General features: G+C 42.7%; 1 protein-coding gene across 2 annotated transcripts in view; it reads left to right on the top strand.

The window, feature by feature from the left end:
- Window positions 1-347: 347 nt before the first annotated feature.
- The window catches only part of LOC138951928 (kinesin-like protein KIF26B), a 128,840-nt gene continuing 114,122 nt past the window's right edge, over window positions 348-15,065 (top strand). For both annotated transcript variants that reach the window (XM_070323487.1, XM_070323488.1), the window contains exons 1-2: window positions 348-550; window positions 6,213-6,306. In XM_070323487.1, the coding sequence (XP_070179588.1) occupies window positions 353-550; window positions 6,213-6,306 (292 nt within the window). In that variant the 5' untranslated portion in view covers window positions 348-352. The remainder of the gene's footprint in view (window positions 551-6,212; window positions 6,307-15,065) is intronic.

Raw genomic sequence — 15,065 nt, forward strand, 5'->3', positions numbered from 1 at the left:
AATGTTTAGTTTTGGCTCACTTCCTGACGGATTGCTAGTGCCAAAACTAAAAATTAGTCATTTTCCCGTGAAAATTACTAATTATCCCGTGAAAATGAGTAACTAACGAGTGAAAACAGTAACTGACAGCGTTAATTAGTCATTATCACGTGATAATGGGTAACCCCAGGTTTTGGCACAAGTAAGCCGTCATAAGGTGGCTCTATCCCATCTCCCCCCTTTCAACGTCGCGATATAACCTTCGTGGTTGAAAACGACGTTAAACACCAAATAAAGTAAAGAATCACGATTGAAATGAGCATGTCACACAACTAACCCGACCTTTCCCCTCCTCTTGTTGCAGGTGAAGGTCATGCTACGGGTGACAGCTTCGCCCGGTGCGCAGGGAGACGCAAGCTCCCGTTTCCTCACCATCGACCCACACCGGAAGCAGATCACCGTCTTTGACCCCTCGGCCAGCGGTTACGTCACTTCCGCCAACCGCCGCACAGGCATTGCCGCCCCCAAGATGTTTGCTTTCGACGCCGTCTTTACGCCAGACGATTCCTTGGTAAGAGGAGAAACAATATTTTCTTCTTCTTCTTCTTCTTTTATTGCGCAGTCAGATCTTCCAGTCTGTTACGTTTTTCTGTGTGTCGCTTATGCAAGAGGATCTTAAAAAGAATATAGATGATGTGTAGACTGCCAGACGGGACCTTGTCTGCGCTCATTAATGTTAAACTTTGGCTGGGAATGATGGGATACATCTCTCTCTCTCTCTCTCTCTCTCTCTCTCTCTCTCTCTCTCTCTCTCTCTCTCTCTCTCTCTCTCTCTCTCTCTCTCTCTCTCAGTCTCTCTCTCTCTCTCAGTCTCTCTCTCTCAGTCTCTCTCTCTCTCTCTCTCTCTCTCTCTCTCTCTCTCTCTCTCTCTCTCTCTCTCTCTCTCTCTCTCTCTCTCTCTCTCACAGTCTCTCTCTCTCTCAGTAAGAAGAGCTGTCGCTTACTTCTCCATCTCATTTTCTCCCTTTCTCCATCTCTTATGTCTCCCATTTCCTCTTTTATTACTTTTTTTTTCGTGTATCTGGTACTTCCAGCACTCCACGGGAGTCGTCATAGCGTCTCCTTTTAATCTGCACGGACACACGTGTACAAAGTGGTACATGTGGTCCTACTTACGCATTTTTACATTGCTGTGGTAAAAACTGTTTGTATAGACAGCAGGCTTCCGGACAGCCTCTTATTAGCAAGGAGCACGTGTCGGTTTTAGAACTAAGCAAATTGCGTAAGCTATGAGCCACACGGCGCGTTTTGAGCTAAACCCCATGGCTCAGCTAAACGCCATTATTGATTTAAAGGAGGAGTCACCTGCTTTGATATAGTGTGCAGACTTGTTGAAGGGTAGTAGTTTGTAACACTAGAGATGATGCAAAGAAGAGCTTGTTTGCTTTCTCTTAGTCCTTTCCACATACATGTACTTTGAAACAAAAAAAACCAATTGGTTATTTTGACCAATATGAGTTGTGGATCACCATGCACTTCACCGTACAATCTTAGCCAGTCATTGAATCTTTCGGAAGTAGGCTTTGCACCTTTTGACTTCAGTGAACCGTCTCTCTTTTGCATTGAATTTTGTTTTAAAAATTTCACTTTTTGTCTATCGCTTTGTTTATTTGTGGCAATAGACTATCAAACAGCTTCACGACCAAAGTAACCAACATTTCGATGTTCAGTATCGAGGCGTTTTCTTGTTAAGACCACAAAACGGGACGTCCTTAGGATGTTTGACAAACGTAGTCTACGTCCTTCATATTCTACAGAAGAAAAATATATTTTCCCTTCAGAAAACGGTTCGGACAAGTCTAAAAATGTAAGCATGCTGTGCACAAGCGACTGTGCCTTTAATAAGGAAGAGGTGTTTCCATCATACTCAAGCTCGCGGAGGGGAAGGGAAAAAAGACGTTCGCTGAACATCAAAAGCAGCGACATGCCAAGAGCAGAACCCTTCGCATGCAGGCCAAGTGCACAGTTACGACTCTGTCGTATGCATCTCTTTAGGCTCTGCTTTTTTACGTGTTTTTCTCCCCCAAACTCTCTCAAGACTCTCCCTGTTTCCTTCTTCCTAGAGATGTTGGTAAATACGGCAAGCTGTTAGCAAACACCAGAAATGGACGCCGTGCTTATTTCATCCTTCTTTCCTTCTTTTTTTCTTCTTCTTTTCTTTCTTCATTGGTGTGGGTTTCTTGTAGCAAGTTGGGGTTGAAATGCATCATCATGAAAACACGAGAAATGGATGCATAAAGAACACCAAAACCCATTTTCGTTTTCTTCTGCTCCTTCTTTTGTGCGGTTTTCTTGCGGCAAGTTCAGGCCGAAATGCTGTTTCATGGAAACCAAATGTCGAATTTATGTTGTTTTATATTTGTTCCTGAAATTGATACTATTGTGAAGGTTTGAGCGATCCTCATGCAATGCGAATATTATATTCAGTTCAAAGGCCATTTCTTGCTTCCATGCATGTTAGGAACATCTGGCTTAGGTGTGTTTCATTGTTTCTGAACAGAACAAGATATAGCTAGCCATTATTTATAAGAACTTGACAGCATGCGGGGGCGTATATTCCCAATTCACATTTTGTTCGTGGAATAAGTCATGGGTTCATTTTATGCTGTCGGTTTTATCACTGCAAGGACTTCGGCTGCGCCTGTAATAATTTGGCTGTTCTTTGTAATTGTCTCTGTGGCGTTGTCTTCTTGTCTTACCTTTTGATCTGTTTGCTGTTTGCAGAAACGTATCTCTTTAAACCTTCTTCTCTATCTCAGGTCCCCGCCCTTGCATTTTTCCCACGGTATATGTTCTCGCCTGTCCTCCTTTCGTCTGATTTAAGATTTCTTGGCCATTCCAAAGGACATCAGCATAATTGAGCGACGACATTACCTGTCTTGATTTTCACTGAAATGAATAGCGGTATGTCGATCTAAAGCAGTACAAACTTCACCTGTGGCTTGCGCAGTGCACATTTTGCACATTTTTCGTCTGTTTCGGAACATACCTGCGGGGGAGAGAGCGGGGGCGAAAAACCAAGCGAAGACGAAAGATAGGGTTTAAATACTTTGAACTTGGCTCCAGAACAAAGATTTCCAATTTTCTTCCTTGCACTATTCCCTGTTGTAATGGCGCGGAAAATAAACGTAAAATATCCGTGAAGAAGTTTCTCCGGCTCGTTTTCTGATTGCATGTGTGAGTTTGCGGAAGTTCCCCTTGTCAAAACACATTTTAGGCAGCAGCTTTATCTAACATCAGGTGGGGGAGGGGGTAGAGAAAAGGAGGGGAGGGAGGGAGGAGGTGAAGGTGCAAAGGAAACAGGGGGAAAATCGTCTAGGGGTTAAATGTTTTTGAGCAGAAAGAAAAAAGTAATCGTTCAATAGGTTTGTAGCTGAACAGGGACTGCACGCAAGTTTCAAGTTCCGCTGTTGCTTTTACTGTCAACAGTTATATTGTTATTAGTAGTGTGTTTTGCTGATGTTTCTTTTGTTCTAGCTTAGTTTTCTTTTGTTCCTAACTGGCAAGGGCACCCAAACATCTGCTTGTACCCCCTTTGAGAATTGTCAATATGGACGTGGCCCATCTGTTCCAACGATCCGTGGTTTTGTCTGCGGTTGCAGAAGCATTTGAAAACATGTGTATGTTGGTTTAGGGAAGGAGTGAAAGAGATATGTAGCTAGACTGCTGGGGATTGCAAGCTATCAGCGAATTGACTGCACGATACGGACAGACCGCAAAATGTAAGCTGTCTAGTTCATGATTTTCCTAAGTTGTCTGTCTTCCTTCCTCTTTTTCCATGTGGCGGGGAAGTAGCTCAGTTGGTTTTGTTTTGTTTGTTTGTTTGTTTGCTTAACGCCCAGCCGACCACGAAGGGCCATATCAGGGCGGTGCTGCTTTGACATAGCTCAGTTGGTAGCGCGCTGGCTTTGTTGCCAGTTGGTCGCTATCAGCGTGGGTTCGATTTCCACGTTCGGCGAGAGATTTATTTCTCGGAGTCAACTTTGTGCAGACTCTCTTCGGTGTCCGAACACCCCCGTGTGCACACATGCGCACGAAAAAGATCCCACGTTCACAGCGAAAGTTTCAGGGCTTGGAAAACACGAAGACACGCATGCATCATCTCTCGTCTCCAATTATCATGATCGTATTTCGATACTTTGACGAGACAAACCCAATGCTGGTGTGTCGAAGAAGACAGCCAGAGCGGGCTTGTTCGAATCAAAGTATCACACCATATCTTCAACGTATTACCTATACCTGTCCCAATATAGATCAGTTGGTCTAAGAGGACGTTAAACCCTAATAGTCAGTCAGTCAGTCAGTCTTTTCCCATTGAGATTCTTTGCGTTGTTACATTTCTTACCTGTCGACAACTCTTAATGTCCTTTCCTGTACTTCTGTATCAGTGTTGTCCTGTTTTCTTCTTTCTCCAGGACATCATCTTCGTGCGCTTCTCTTCTTCGGTCGTTATTTTGTTATCTTTCTTCCAAGGTGATCTACATGGTTGGGGAATCAGTGGAACACCTGTATGTCCTGTTTGTAAACGATTACTGCCGTTATGGATCGCTTTTCAGTTCTTACCTTTATTGCGACATGCCGTATTCACTACTTATTTTACTGTGCAAACGGTAAAATCAATCAAATCAGTGTAGTGTGTATGCCTATATTTTACATCCAAATAACGTCAAAAAGTAAATTTTCCCGAGTGAGGGCAATTTGACGTTTGCTGTGATTGTTAATGGCTGTTCTGTGTTGTCAAACACGGGCTATTGTGTTGTTTCAAGACGGCATGGGTACAGGTAAAGCCGGAACATCTGTGCGATTCCACGCTCACAGGACTGATTCCCTCCCAGCATGCAATTGCCTGCAAGTCAAGGGTGAGCACTCTGGCGCCAGAGGGCAGCAGGCAATGAGAATAACATCCCTTGAACCGCGAGAGAATTCGAGCGGAACTGTAGAACTCGTCGTGCTATTTTCCCCCCGTCTCGTTTCATTCCTTGGTTATGGCATGTCAGTGTCTGTGAAACATGAAGGTGTTTAGCTCATGTCTGACACTCGTGTGCCGGCTTGCCAAAACCAGCAGTATTAAAATGTGCTTGACTGTTAACAGTGATTAATTACCTGTGAGTGGGGCTGATGGGGTCTATGTCGACCAAAAGAGTGGGATTCCCTGTAGGAGTTGAAGTTTTTCAATAAAACTTGCAAACCATACTCGAATTTCAAAGAATTATCAAAAAAGATCGAAAAACATCAATTTCTACTGATGTCGCTAAGCATCACGTGACTTTCAGCGATATCAGCGAAACACTACAGGAACTAGACCCTGTGGCCCCTACAGGAAATCCACCTACCGGGAATCCCACTCTTTTGGTCGACATAGACCCCATCAGCGTGAGTGGGTTGTAGTCGGCCTTGACGGCGTACAGAGAGAACTGCACACTTTGTGAGCTTTCTCCACGGGGCTTAATTGTTGACTTGAGGACTCGTTGTTTTGTCTCTCTGGCAACGACCAAGACGCACGGACACTTGTGTATGGTGCTGGCCGACCATATGTTAAAACCAACCCCCTCTAGCATACGTACTCTCTCTCTCTCTCTCTCTCTCTCTCTCTCTCTCTCTCTCTCTCTCGCTCTCTCTTTCTTTCTCTGTCTCTCTCTCTATCTCTCTCTCTCTTTCTTTCTCTCTCTCTCTCTCTCTCTCTCTCTTTCTTTCTCTCTCTCTCTCTTTCTTTCTTTCATTCTCTCTCTCTTTCTCTCTCTCTCTCTCTCTCTCTCTCTCTCTCTCTCTCTCTCTCTCTCTCTCTCTCTCTCTCTCTCTCTCTCTCTCGTAAATTCCAGCTCCAAAGAAATAAGAGAGATAGAGAGAACCCCTTGCAACCCCTTCAATATTTCCCTCGATCAGGTATTCAAGTTCAGGTATTCGATCATTTGCAAAATGGCAAATCGTGCGTACAGACACAGCAAAACATGCGCAATGATGGTACAAACACGTTCGCTGTTTTAAAGTTAACCAGGAGGTAATGTTTATTTTCTGTGCCTGTGTTTTTCTGTCTCGCCACTTCAACGTGCTTGTGAATGTTTTTTTTTTTTTTATATATATTCTTAAGTTTGGAACGTTACCAGTCTATCTGTGTTTTGATTTTGCTACCTAGGAGGATTTGTTTTACAATTGTCTTTTACTCTCTTTTCCAGACGGAATTATGTGCTGCCAGTCTTTCGGAGATTGTACAAGCGGTAGTGAGCGGTGCGGATGGCTGTCTATTCACATATGGATATTCTAAAACTGGTGAGTATTTGACCTTATTTGCAGTGCTTGTTCAGGTTGACCGTGTGTCATTCTTTATTTCTGTGTGTGTTCGTGCGTTTGTGTATGCGATTGTGCTTGTCTTTATGAATGTGTGTATTCATGTGACTCGGTCGGTCTGTCTGTCTCTATGTGTCTGTCTGCGTCTGTCTGTAAGTGTGCGTGTGTCTGCCTGTGTGCGCGGACGTTCGTGTTTACGCCTCTGGTTGTGTGTGTGTGTGTGTGTGGGGGGGGGGCGTGTGTGTGTGTTAGTGTGTGTTAGCGTGTGAATGTGTGTGTGTGGGGGGGGGGGGCGTGTGTGTTAGCGTGTGAATGTGTGTGTGTGTGTGTGTGAATGTGTGTGTGTGTGTGTGTGTGTTCGCACGCTTGCCTATGCGTGCGGGGATGCACGCGCCAGCCTCGCAGTAAAGTGATGAGGACATTGATTAGTGACCCAGATTAACTGCATGTCGACGTCAATCAATCTCTCCCGCTTTTTGTGATCTTTTACAAACTTCTTGTTTTTCTTGTTTTCTCTCTTTTTTTTTTGTTGTTGCTGTTCTCATTTTCACTACACTCATTCCTCGCGAGGTCTGCCATTTTCACCTCTTTGTCTCATTGTCTTGTTTGTTATTTTAAAGGGAAGAGAATAATGCCAGGAACAGGAGAGGAGCGGGTTGGTTTCTCTTTGGACTCATGCACGTCAAGTGCTTTTTTTTTTTCTTTTTCTTTTTTTTTTTTTTTTTTTGGGGGGGGGGGGAGACAGAGAGAGAAAGGATGGATAGAACAAAGTGGCGGAGATGCAGGGTGTTAGCAGTGGTTGTTTTGATTTTGTTTTATATTGTGGGAGTGGATGGTTTTGTTTTTTTTATCTCCATAGGGAAAGAGGATTTAATGTTCGCACTAATTTAGTTAGTATTTGACGATAATGTCTCTTTGTCTGCGTTTTTACGGCACTGTTTGTTTATTCTTGTATTGTCTGATTGGCTGGGTGAATGTCTTTCTGTCTGTCTGTCGGTATTGGCTTGTCAGTGTCAGATAAGTCGGTGCATCTCGGCGTTTGTCCCAAAATAGTAACTGTTCAAACCAGTTGTCCCAACAATATCCCACATACTGCAATCCTTAACTCTTAGTAGATGTGATGTTTTGTATGTCTGTGATCGCCTGACACTACATGTCAATTTTCCTTGTTTTTTATCAGGACAGTAAAGTTTTGAGTCTTGAGTCTGTAATGATTATGCCCCCAAAACACATACACCCCAACAAACACCTGGAAACCTCCGTGCTTCGTTCTTACTGTATACGTGCCTGCTACAATGGAATCAGATCGTATCTGGGACACAGTTTAACCCGTGTTAGCTGCTGGCAGCGGCGCCACCTACACAACATGGCAGTGACAGGAGTGGGAAAGATAACTCTTCCTTGCACTCGTGACGTGAACCGGAAGATGGTCAGAATGACAATGGTAGTAAGCCTTTACCACAGGACTGCTGGGGAGTTGGGCATGTTGAAGATTTGGCGGGTGAGGTGTGGAAGGTTCAAGTTTCAAGTTTCAAGTTTTCAAGAAGGGAGGGATGGAGCGAGGGGAAGATAACTCTTGCAACGGTGACGTGTATCAGAAGATGATCAGAATGACAATGGTATAGTAAGCCTTCAACACAGGAGTGATGGGGAGCGTGGGGATGTTGAACGGTTATTGGAGGAGGGGTGGAAGTGAGGGATGGAGCGAGGGGAAGATAACTCTTGCAACGGTGACGTGCATCAGAAGATGATCAGAATGACAATGGTATAGTAAGCCTTCAACACAGGAGTGCTGGGGAGCGTGGGGATGTTGAACGGTTATTGGAGGAGGGGTGGAAGTGAGGGATGGAGCGAGGGGAAGATAATTCTTGCAACGGTGACGTGTATCAGAAGATGGTCAGAATGCGTTTGCCACAGGACTGCTGGGGAGAGTGGGGACGTGAGAGGTGGATCGGAGGGGTGGAGGAGAGTGAGATCGAATTGAAGGTGAGGGGGGGGTAGATAACTGTAGCAACGATGACATGCATCAGCAAATGGTTTGAATGACAATAGCAGTAAGCTTTGTCACTGACAGGAGTGGTCAGAAGCGGGTAAATCAGTTGGAAGGTGGGGGCAGGGTGGTGGGGGTTGGAGGGTGGAGGGTTGTCTGAAAGGGGGGAGGGTGATCAGAAAGGGTAGAGCGGGGTTGAGGTGAAATGTAAAATCAATTTTGTTTTCGGGATACTGTATGAAAGTGACAAGTGGTGCTGTTTCCTGGTGTCAAGCGATGTACTGTTGTTTGGAACTTATACTGCTGCTCTGTCGGGATACTCAATCAATCAATCAATATGAAGCTTATATAGCGCGTATTCCGTGGGTACAGTTCTAAGCGCTTGTCGGATACTGTCATGTACCAGCTCACTACATCCGTGGTCGTTTTGAGAATCAGTCGTAGCAAAAGTTATTGTGTGCAGTCACAGGGACAAGCAATTGTTTGTTTGAAATGAATTGTGTACGTTGGCTCTTTTCTTTTCTCTCCGTAAAACTAAGATATATGATTAGAAAAGGGGAAGAAAATCCGGGCTATACGTACTCTGCAGATGTCATGTTTTTCGTACAGAGTAATAGTATTAAAATCACTTTGAGCTCTGCTGTCGTAAGATAGATGCGAATGGTATTTATGTTACTTGAATGCAAGAATTCGGACAGCCAAATAAGCGAACTAAAAATAGCACGCAAACATTGAAGATTCCCCCCGCGGGTTAGGGGGAAGAATTTACCCGATGCTCCCCAGCATGTCGTAAGAGGCGACTAACGGATTCTGTTTCTCCTTTTACCCTTGTTAAGTGTTTCTTGTATAGAATATAGTCAATTTTTGTGCAGATTTTAGTCAAGCAGTATGTAAGAAATGTTAAGTCCTTTGTACTGGAAACTTGCATTCTCCCAGTAAGGCAATACATTGTACTACGTTGCAAGCCCCTGGAGCAAATTTTTGATTAGTGCTTTTGTGAACAAGAAACAATTGACAAGTGTCTCTATCCCATCTCCCCCCTTTCCCCGTCGCGATATAACCTTCGTGGTTGAAAACGACGTTAAACACCAAATAAAGAAAGAAACATTGACAAGTGGCTCTATCCCATCTCCCCCCTTTCCCCGTCGCGATATAACCTTCGTGGTTGAAAACGACGTTAAACACCAAATAAAGAAAGAAACATTGACAAGTGGCTCTATCCCATCTCCCCCCTTTCCCCGTCGCGATATAACCTTCGTGGTTGAAAACGACGTTAAACACCAAATAAAGAAAGAAACATTGACAAGTGGCTCTATCCCATCTCCCCCCTTTCCCCGTCGCGATATAACCTTCGTGGTTGAAAACGACGTTAAACACCAAATAAAGAAAGAAACATTGAAGATACCAAAGAATGAAGGTAATCCAAAAGATAACAGATAAAAACAAACAGAGACTGAATCAATAACGTCGATAACTTCTCCGCCCACCCCCTCCCATCAAACCCTCACCCCACCCTAGCCCCCCTCCTGCCCCTCAAAAAACAACCGTTCAGTCAACGAGTGGCCGTTTGAATTAATCACCGCGCCTTGGCGGGCTGACCAGCGTGAGACGTGTGTGTTCAATCAAGGTATGAAATCAGGAGACATTTTGTTCATTTCCTCGCCGGGAGAGGGAGAAGCGATATTCCAACATGGCACCCGCTACACGGCGGCTCTGGCATCGGCTTCCTGGGGTTAATAGAAACCTCCTCCATCCAGGGCGTGTGCAGTGAAGGAGAGAGAGAGAGGGCGAGAGAGAGAGAGACAGAGAGAGAGAGAGAGAGAGAGTAAGAGGGCGAGAGAGAAAAATAGAGAGAGTGTGTGTGTGTATGAGAGAGAAAGAGTGTGAGTGTGTGTGAGAGAGAGAGAGAGAGAGAGAGAGAGAGAGAGAGAGAGAGAGAGAGAGAGAGAGAGAGAGAGAGAGAGAGAGAGAGAGAGAGAGAGAGAGAGAGAGAACAAGAACAAGAACAATTCTTTATTTAACGAGGGTAATAGAGTAAGCCGTGATCTGCTTTTTTACATCTGGCCCTCGCCCTAAAGAGGGACAAGTCTAAAATTGCTAAAGAATAAGCAAGTAAAGAAAACTACTGCTACATGATTATAATAAAATGAAAGTAAGAACATATCATCAATTTACATACAATACATTGCTTAAATGAAAAATGTAAGTTCATTTGACATGAGTTAAGAATTATAGAGTAGATTGCATTGACGCAACAAAGCTGTTAATGCCATGTCCATTGACATATATCTATATTGCTATTTCATATGTTACGTGGATTTCCATTGGTCAATTGGGCAAAACTGAGCTCAGTGCAAAAGTGATATCGACGACATTTATTGCTTCCCCACTTCAAAAACAAAAACACCTAAATTTAAAAACAAACAAATATATCTGAAAATGTAATTATCCCAGAATTTAGTTGAGCAAGTGACAAAAGATTTTTTGAAAGAAAAGACATTTTGAAATACTGAAAAGTACAAGAAAAGAGTGAACAAAAAGAAATAATAATCAGAGGGAGGGATATGGAACAGCCAAAACTGAGACAAATACTTTTGTAATTTCTTTACAGTAAATACAAAATGTCCAAAGAATTAGCAATGTATCTAACATTGACTGACTGTGTGATGATATCTTCTGCTATTAGTCTGTTTCGACAGTGATATCAAAATCTCGACCTCCGGTCTCGATTTAGATATCACTGTCTCAACAGACCATAGCAGAAGATATCATCACACAGTCCGTCAATATTGGGTAATATCTATATACGGCTTGTGTGTGTCTGTCTGTCTGTCTGTCTGTCTGTCTGTCTGTCTGTCTGTCTGTCTGTGTTCGCTATGCACGGCCAAAGTTCTCGATGGATCTGTTTCAAATTTGGTGGCCATATTCAGGTAGACCCCGGACACAATCTGGTCGATTAAAATTTTCAACAAGTGCTCTCAGCGCGCAGCGCTGAACCGATTTTGGTTTTTATGGTTTTTCTGTACATCCATTCCCAGTAACTCTTCCTTATCTTCTCCAGTGTTTTGCGCGTTTATCTCCCTTCCTTCGTGTGGCGTCAATCGCGTACGGTGCGCCACTCACCCGGCGAAGCCGGGTATTCGCCTCTACTTCTTCCCGGCGAAGCCGGTACCCGGCGAAGCGGGTAATCATCTTATATATATATATGTATATAAAAATAATAATACATTGTTAAAAAGCATCGGTTGTTGGTTTTAACAACCATTCTAGCGACAACAGATGTTTATTTAGACTTCATGAGATAAGACGTATATCTGTGCTGCTAGTTTGCCGTAGGATTGACGGAAGAGTGTTCCAGAGACTGCTACCTGAATAGACTAAACTAGATTTGAATAGGTCAATCCTAGGCAGAGGCATGTTCAGTCTCATCAATTGGCGTGAAGTTTTTAACGTGAATTTGGAAAATATGGTTTGAGGTACACATCCATGAATAATTGTATGCATAAGGGTACCTTTATTATAACTTAGCCTTGCCTTCAGAGGAAGAATGCCTAAGTTCATGTAGTCTAACTCAGATAGGGTTGTTTTCTTTAATAAGACTACTTTAAGCGATCGTTTATGTAATCTGATTAGTGGTTTGAATGAATTTTCACTTGCCGAGTCCCACAAGGTAGACGCGTAATCAATAACAGACTGAATATGAGCATTAAAGAATAATTTCCTGGCTTCCAAATTGAGAAAGTGCTTGATTCTAGATAATAGATAAACCTTCTTGGACACTTGTTTAGACAGTTGTTCGATGTGAGAGAGAGAGAGAGAGAGAGAGAGAGAGAGAGAGAGAGAGAGAGAGAGAGAGAGAGAGAGAGAGAGAGAATGAAAGAAAGAGAGAGAGAGAGAGAGAGAATGAAAGAAAGAGAGAAAGAGAGAGAGGAGAGAGAGAGAGAGAGAGCGAGAGAGACGCAGACGCAGACGCAGATAATTTATTCAATAGGCCATAGCCCCTTATGAAGGATCGGAGTGTGAACAAATGATTAACGTTGCAAATAATTTAACTCATCAGGTGCAAAAAAGGGACAACATAACAATCGCACAACACTACGGATTAAAACATACATTACACGTTATTTAACTAAGAGGTTAAAACATCTCTTAATTTAAAGGCTTTATACAAATACAAGGATACATTTCTAACAACAGTTTCTTGAGGGGAAGCCAGGAGCAAGCTGAGTCTAAAAGTGCTTGGGTTTTTATAATATTTAAATGGGATAAATTTTTCTCTTAATCTGTTTAAGTATGGACAACACAAAACAAAATGGACTTCATCATCTTGCTTTACTTTACAAAGGGGACACATTAACTGATCGGCATCATGCTGTTTATATCGGTTAGCATGCACATTTATTTCTGAAATACCGGAGGGAGGGAGGGAAAGGGGGGAGGGAGATCGAGAGAGAGAGAGAGAGAGAGAGAGAGAGAGAGAGAGAGAGAGAGAGAGAGATGGTGAGAGAGGGAGCGAGAGAGAGAGAGAGAGAGCGAGAGAGAGAGAGAGAGGGAGAGAGAGAGAGAGAGAGAGAGAGAGAGAGAGAGAGAGAGAGAGAGAGAGAGAGAGAATGAGAGAGAGAGAGGTGGTGCTGGCTGGATGCCAGGATGCGTCCACACTGAGACTGTGGTAAAGAACACACTTTAGAGCTTGAGAAGCTGCTTTTCACTTCGTTTGTTTTCCTCTCTTTTGTTTTGAATAGTTTATTTGTGTGTCTTGTCTTGTCTTTTCTTCTCAAATGTTTTTCCGAGGCCTCGGTCTTCGGTCATTTACACTAACTTATTTGATCTGACGCATTGTTTTGACCCAAGGCCGGTCGACTGTCCGATGGCGTTGACACGTGGGATATCTTTTGACACAACAATATTTTGCGGTCGGGACATTTTCACCGGTTTATATTTTGAATCAATGTCTAACTGACCTATTGGCCACTGTGTCTGGTCTTGGAACAACACTGCTTTTTACATTTAGTCAAGTTTTGACTAAATGTTTTAACGTAGAGGGGGGAATCGAGACGAGGGTCGTGGTGTATGTGCGTGCGTGTGTGTGTGTGTGTGTGTGTGTGTGTGTCTGTCTGTCTGTGTGTGTGTGTAGAGCGATTCAGACTAAACTACTGGACCGATCTTTATGAAATTTGACATGAGAGTTCCTGGGTATGAAATCCCCGAACGTTTTTTTCATTTTTTTGATGAATGTCTTTGATGACGTCATATCCGGCTTTTCGTGAAAGTTGAGGCGGCACTGTCACGCCCTCATTTTTCAACCAAATTGGTTGAAATTCTGGTCAAGTAATCTTCTACGAAGCCCGGACTTCGGTATTGCATTTCAGCTTGGTGGCTTAAAAATTAATTAATGACTTTGGTCATTAAAAATCTGAAAATTGTAAAAAAAAATAAAAATTTATAAAACGATCCAAATTTACGTTCATCTTATTCTCCATCATTTTTTGATTCCAAAAACATATAAATATGTTATATTTGGATTAAAAACAAGCTCTGAAAATTAAATACATAAAAATTATTATCAAAATTAAATTGTCGGAATCAATTTAAAAACACTTTCATCTTATTCCTTGTCGGTTCTTGATTCCAAAAACATATAGATATGATATGTTTGGATTAAAAACACGCTCAGAAAGTTAAAACAAAGAGAGGTACAGAAAAGCGTGCTATCCTTCTTAGCGCAACTACTACCCCGCTCTTCTTGTCAATTTCACTGCCTTTGCCATGAGCGGTGGACTGACGATGCTACGAGTATACGGTCTTGCTGAAAAATGGCATTGCGTTCAGTTTCATTCTGTGAGTTCGACAGCTACTTGACTAAATGTTGTATTTTCGCCTTACGCGACTTGTTCTTGTCTTGTCTTGTTTTCTCTTGTCTCTTTTTCTCTTATCTACTCTTCTCTTTTCGTGTCTTTTCTTCTTTTGTTGTCTCTTGTCTTCTCTTCTCTTATCAAATTATCTTGTCTTCTCTTTTATATTTTCTTCTACGTGTGAAAAGGATTCTATTTGTGTGAATATTTTTTTCTTTTCTCTTTACAAATTAAAGAAAAGCTACTAGCTTCAACGACGTTGCGCATCCAACATATTTTGTCATACGATATTAACTTTAAAAAAATTATTTCTGAATGGGAGAGCTGCTTACCTGAATAAACGTTGCGCTTGGTTTAAACAAAACGTTATTCAATTTTTATCATAGCAAAAACAATACATGGTTTTTAAGATAACTAACTCAAGCATATAATGCTTATTTTAAGTAATCCTGGTATGTACATAACAAAGGTTAACATGTTAAACGTTGCGCTTGGGTCGAGTTTTATCGTATCAGTGTATCTCATCGACTTAGATATCATCAGATCAGATATCTTCTTCTTCTTCTGCGTTCGTGGGATGAAACTACCACGTACACTCGTGTTTTTTGCACGAGTGGAAGTTTACGTGTATGACCGTTTTTTTACCCCGCCATTTAGACAGCCATACGCCGTTTTCGGAGGAAGCATGCTGGGTTTCTATAACCCACCGAACTCTGACATGGATTACAGGATCTTTTTCGTGCGCACTTGGTCTTGTGCTTGCGTGTGCACACGGGGGTGTTCGGAAACCGAGGAGAGTCTGCACACAAAGTTGACTCTGAGAAATAAATCTCTCGCCGAACGTGGGGACGAACTCACGCTGACAGCGGCTAACTGGATACAAATCCAGCGCGCTACCG

The sequence above is a fragment of the Littorina saxatilis genome, linkage group LG17, assembly GCF_037325665.1.
Source record: "Littorina saxatilis isolate snail1 linkage group LG17, US_GU_Lsax_2.0, whole genome shotgun sequence".
Lineage (NCBI taxonomy): Eukaryota > Metazoa > Mollusca > Gastropoda > Littorinimorpha > Littorinidae > Littorina > Littorina saxatilis.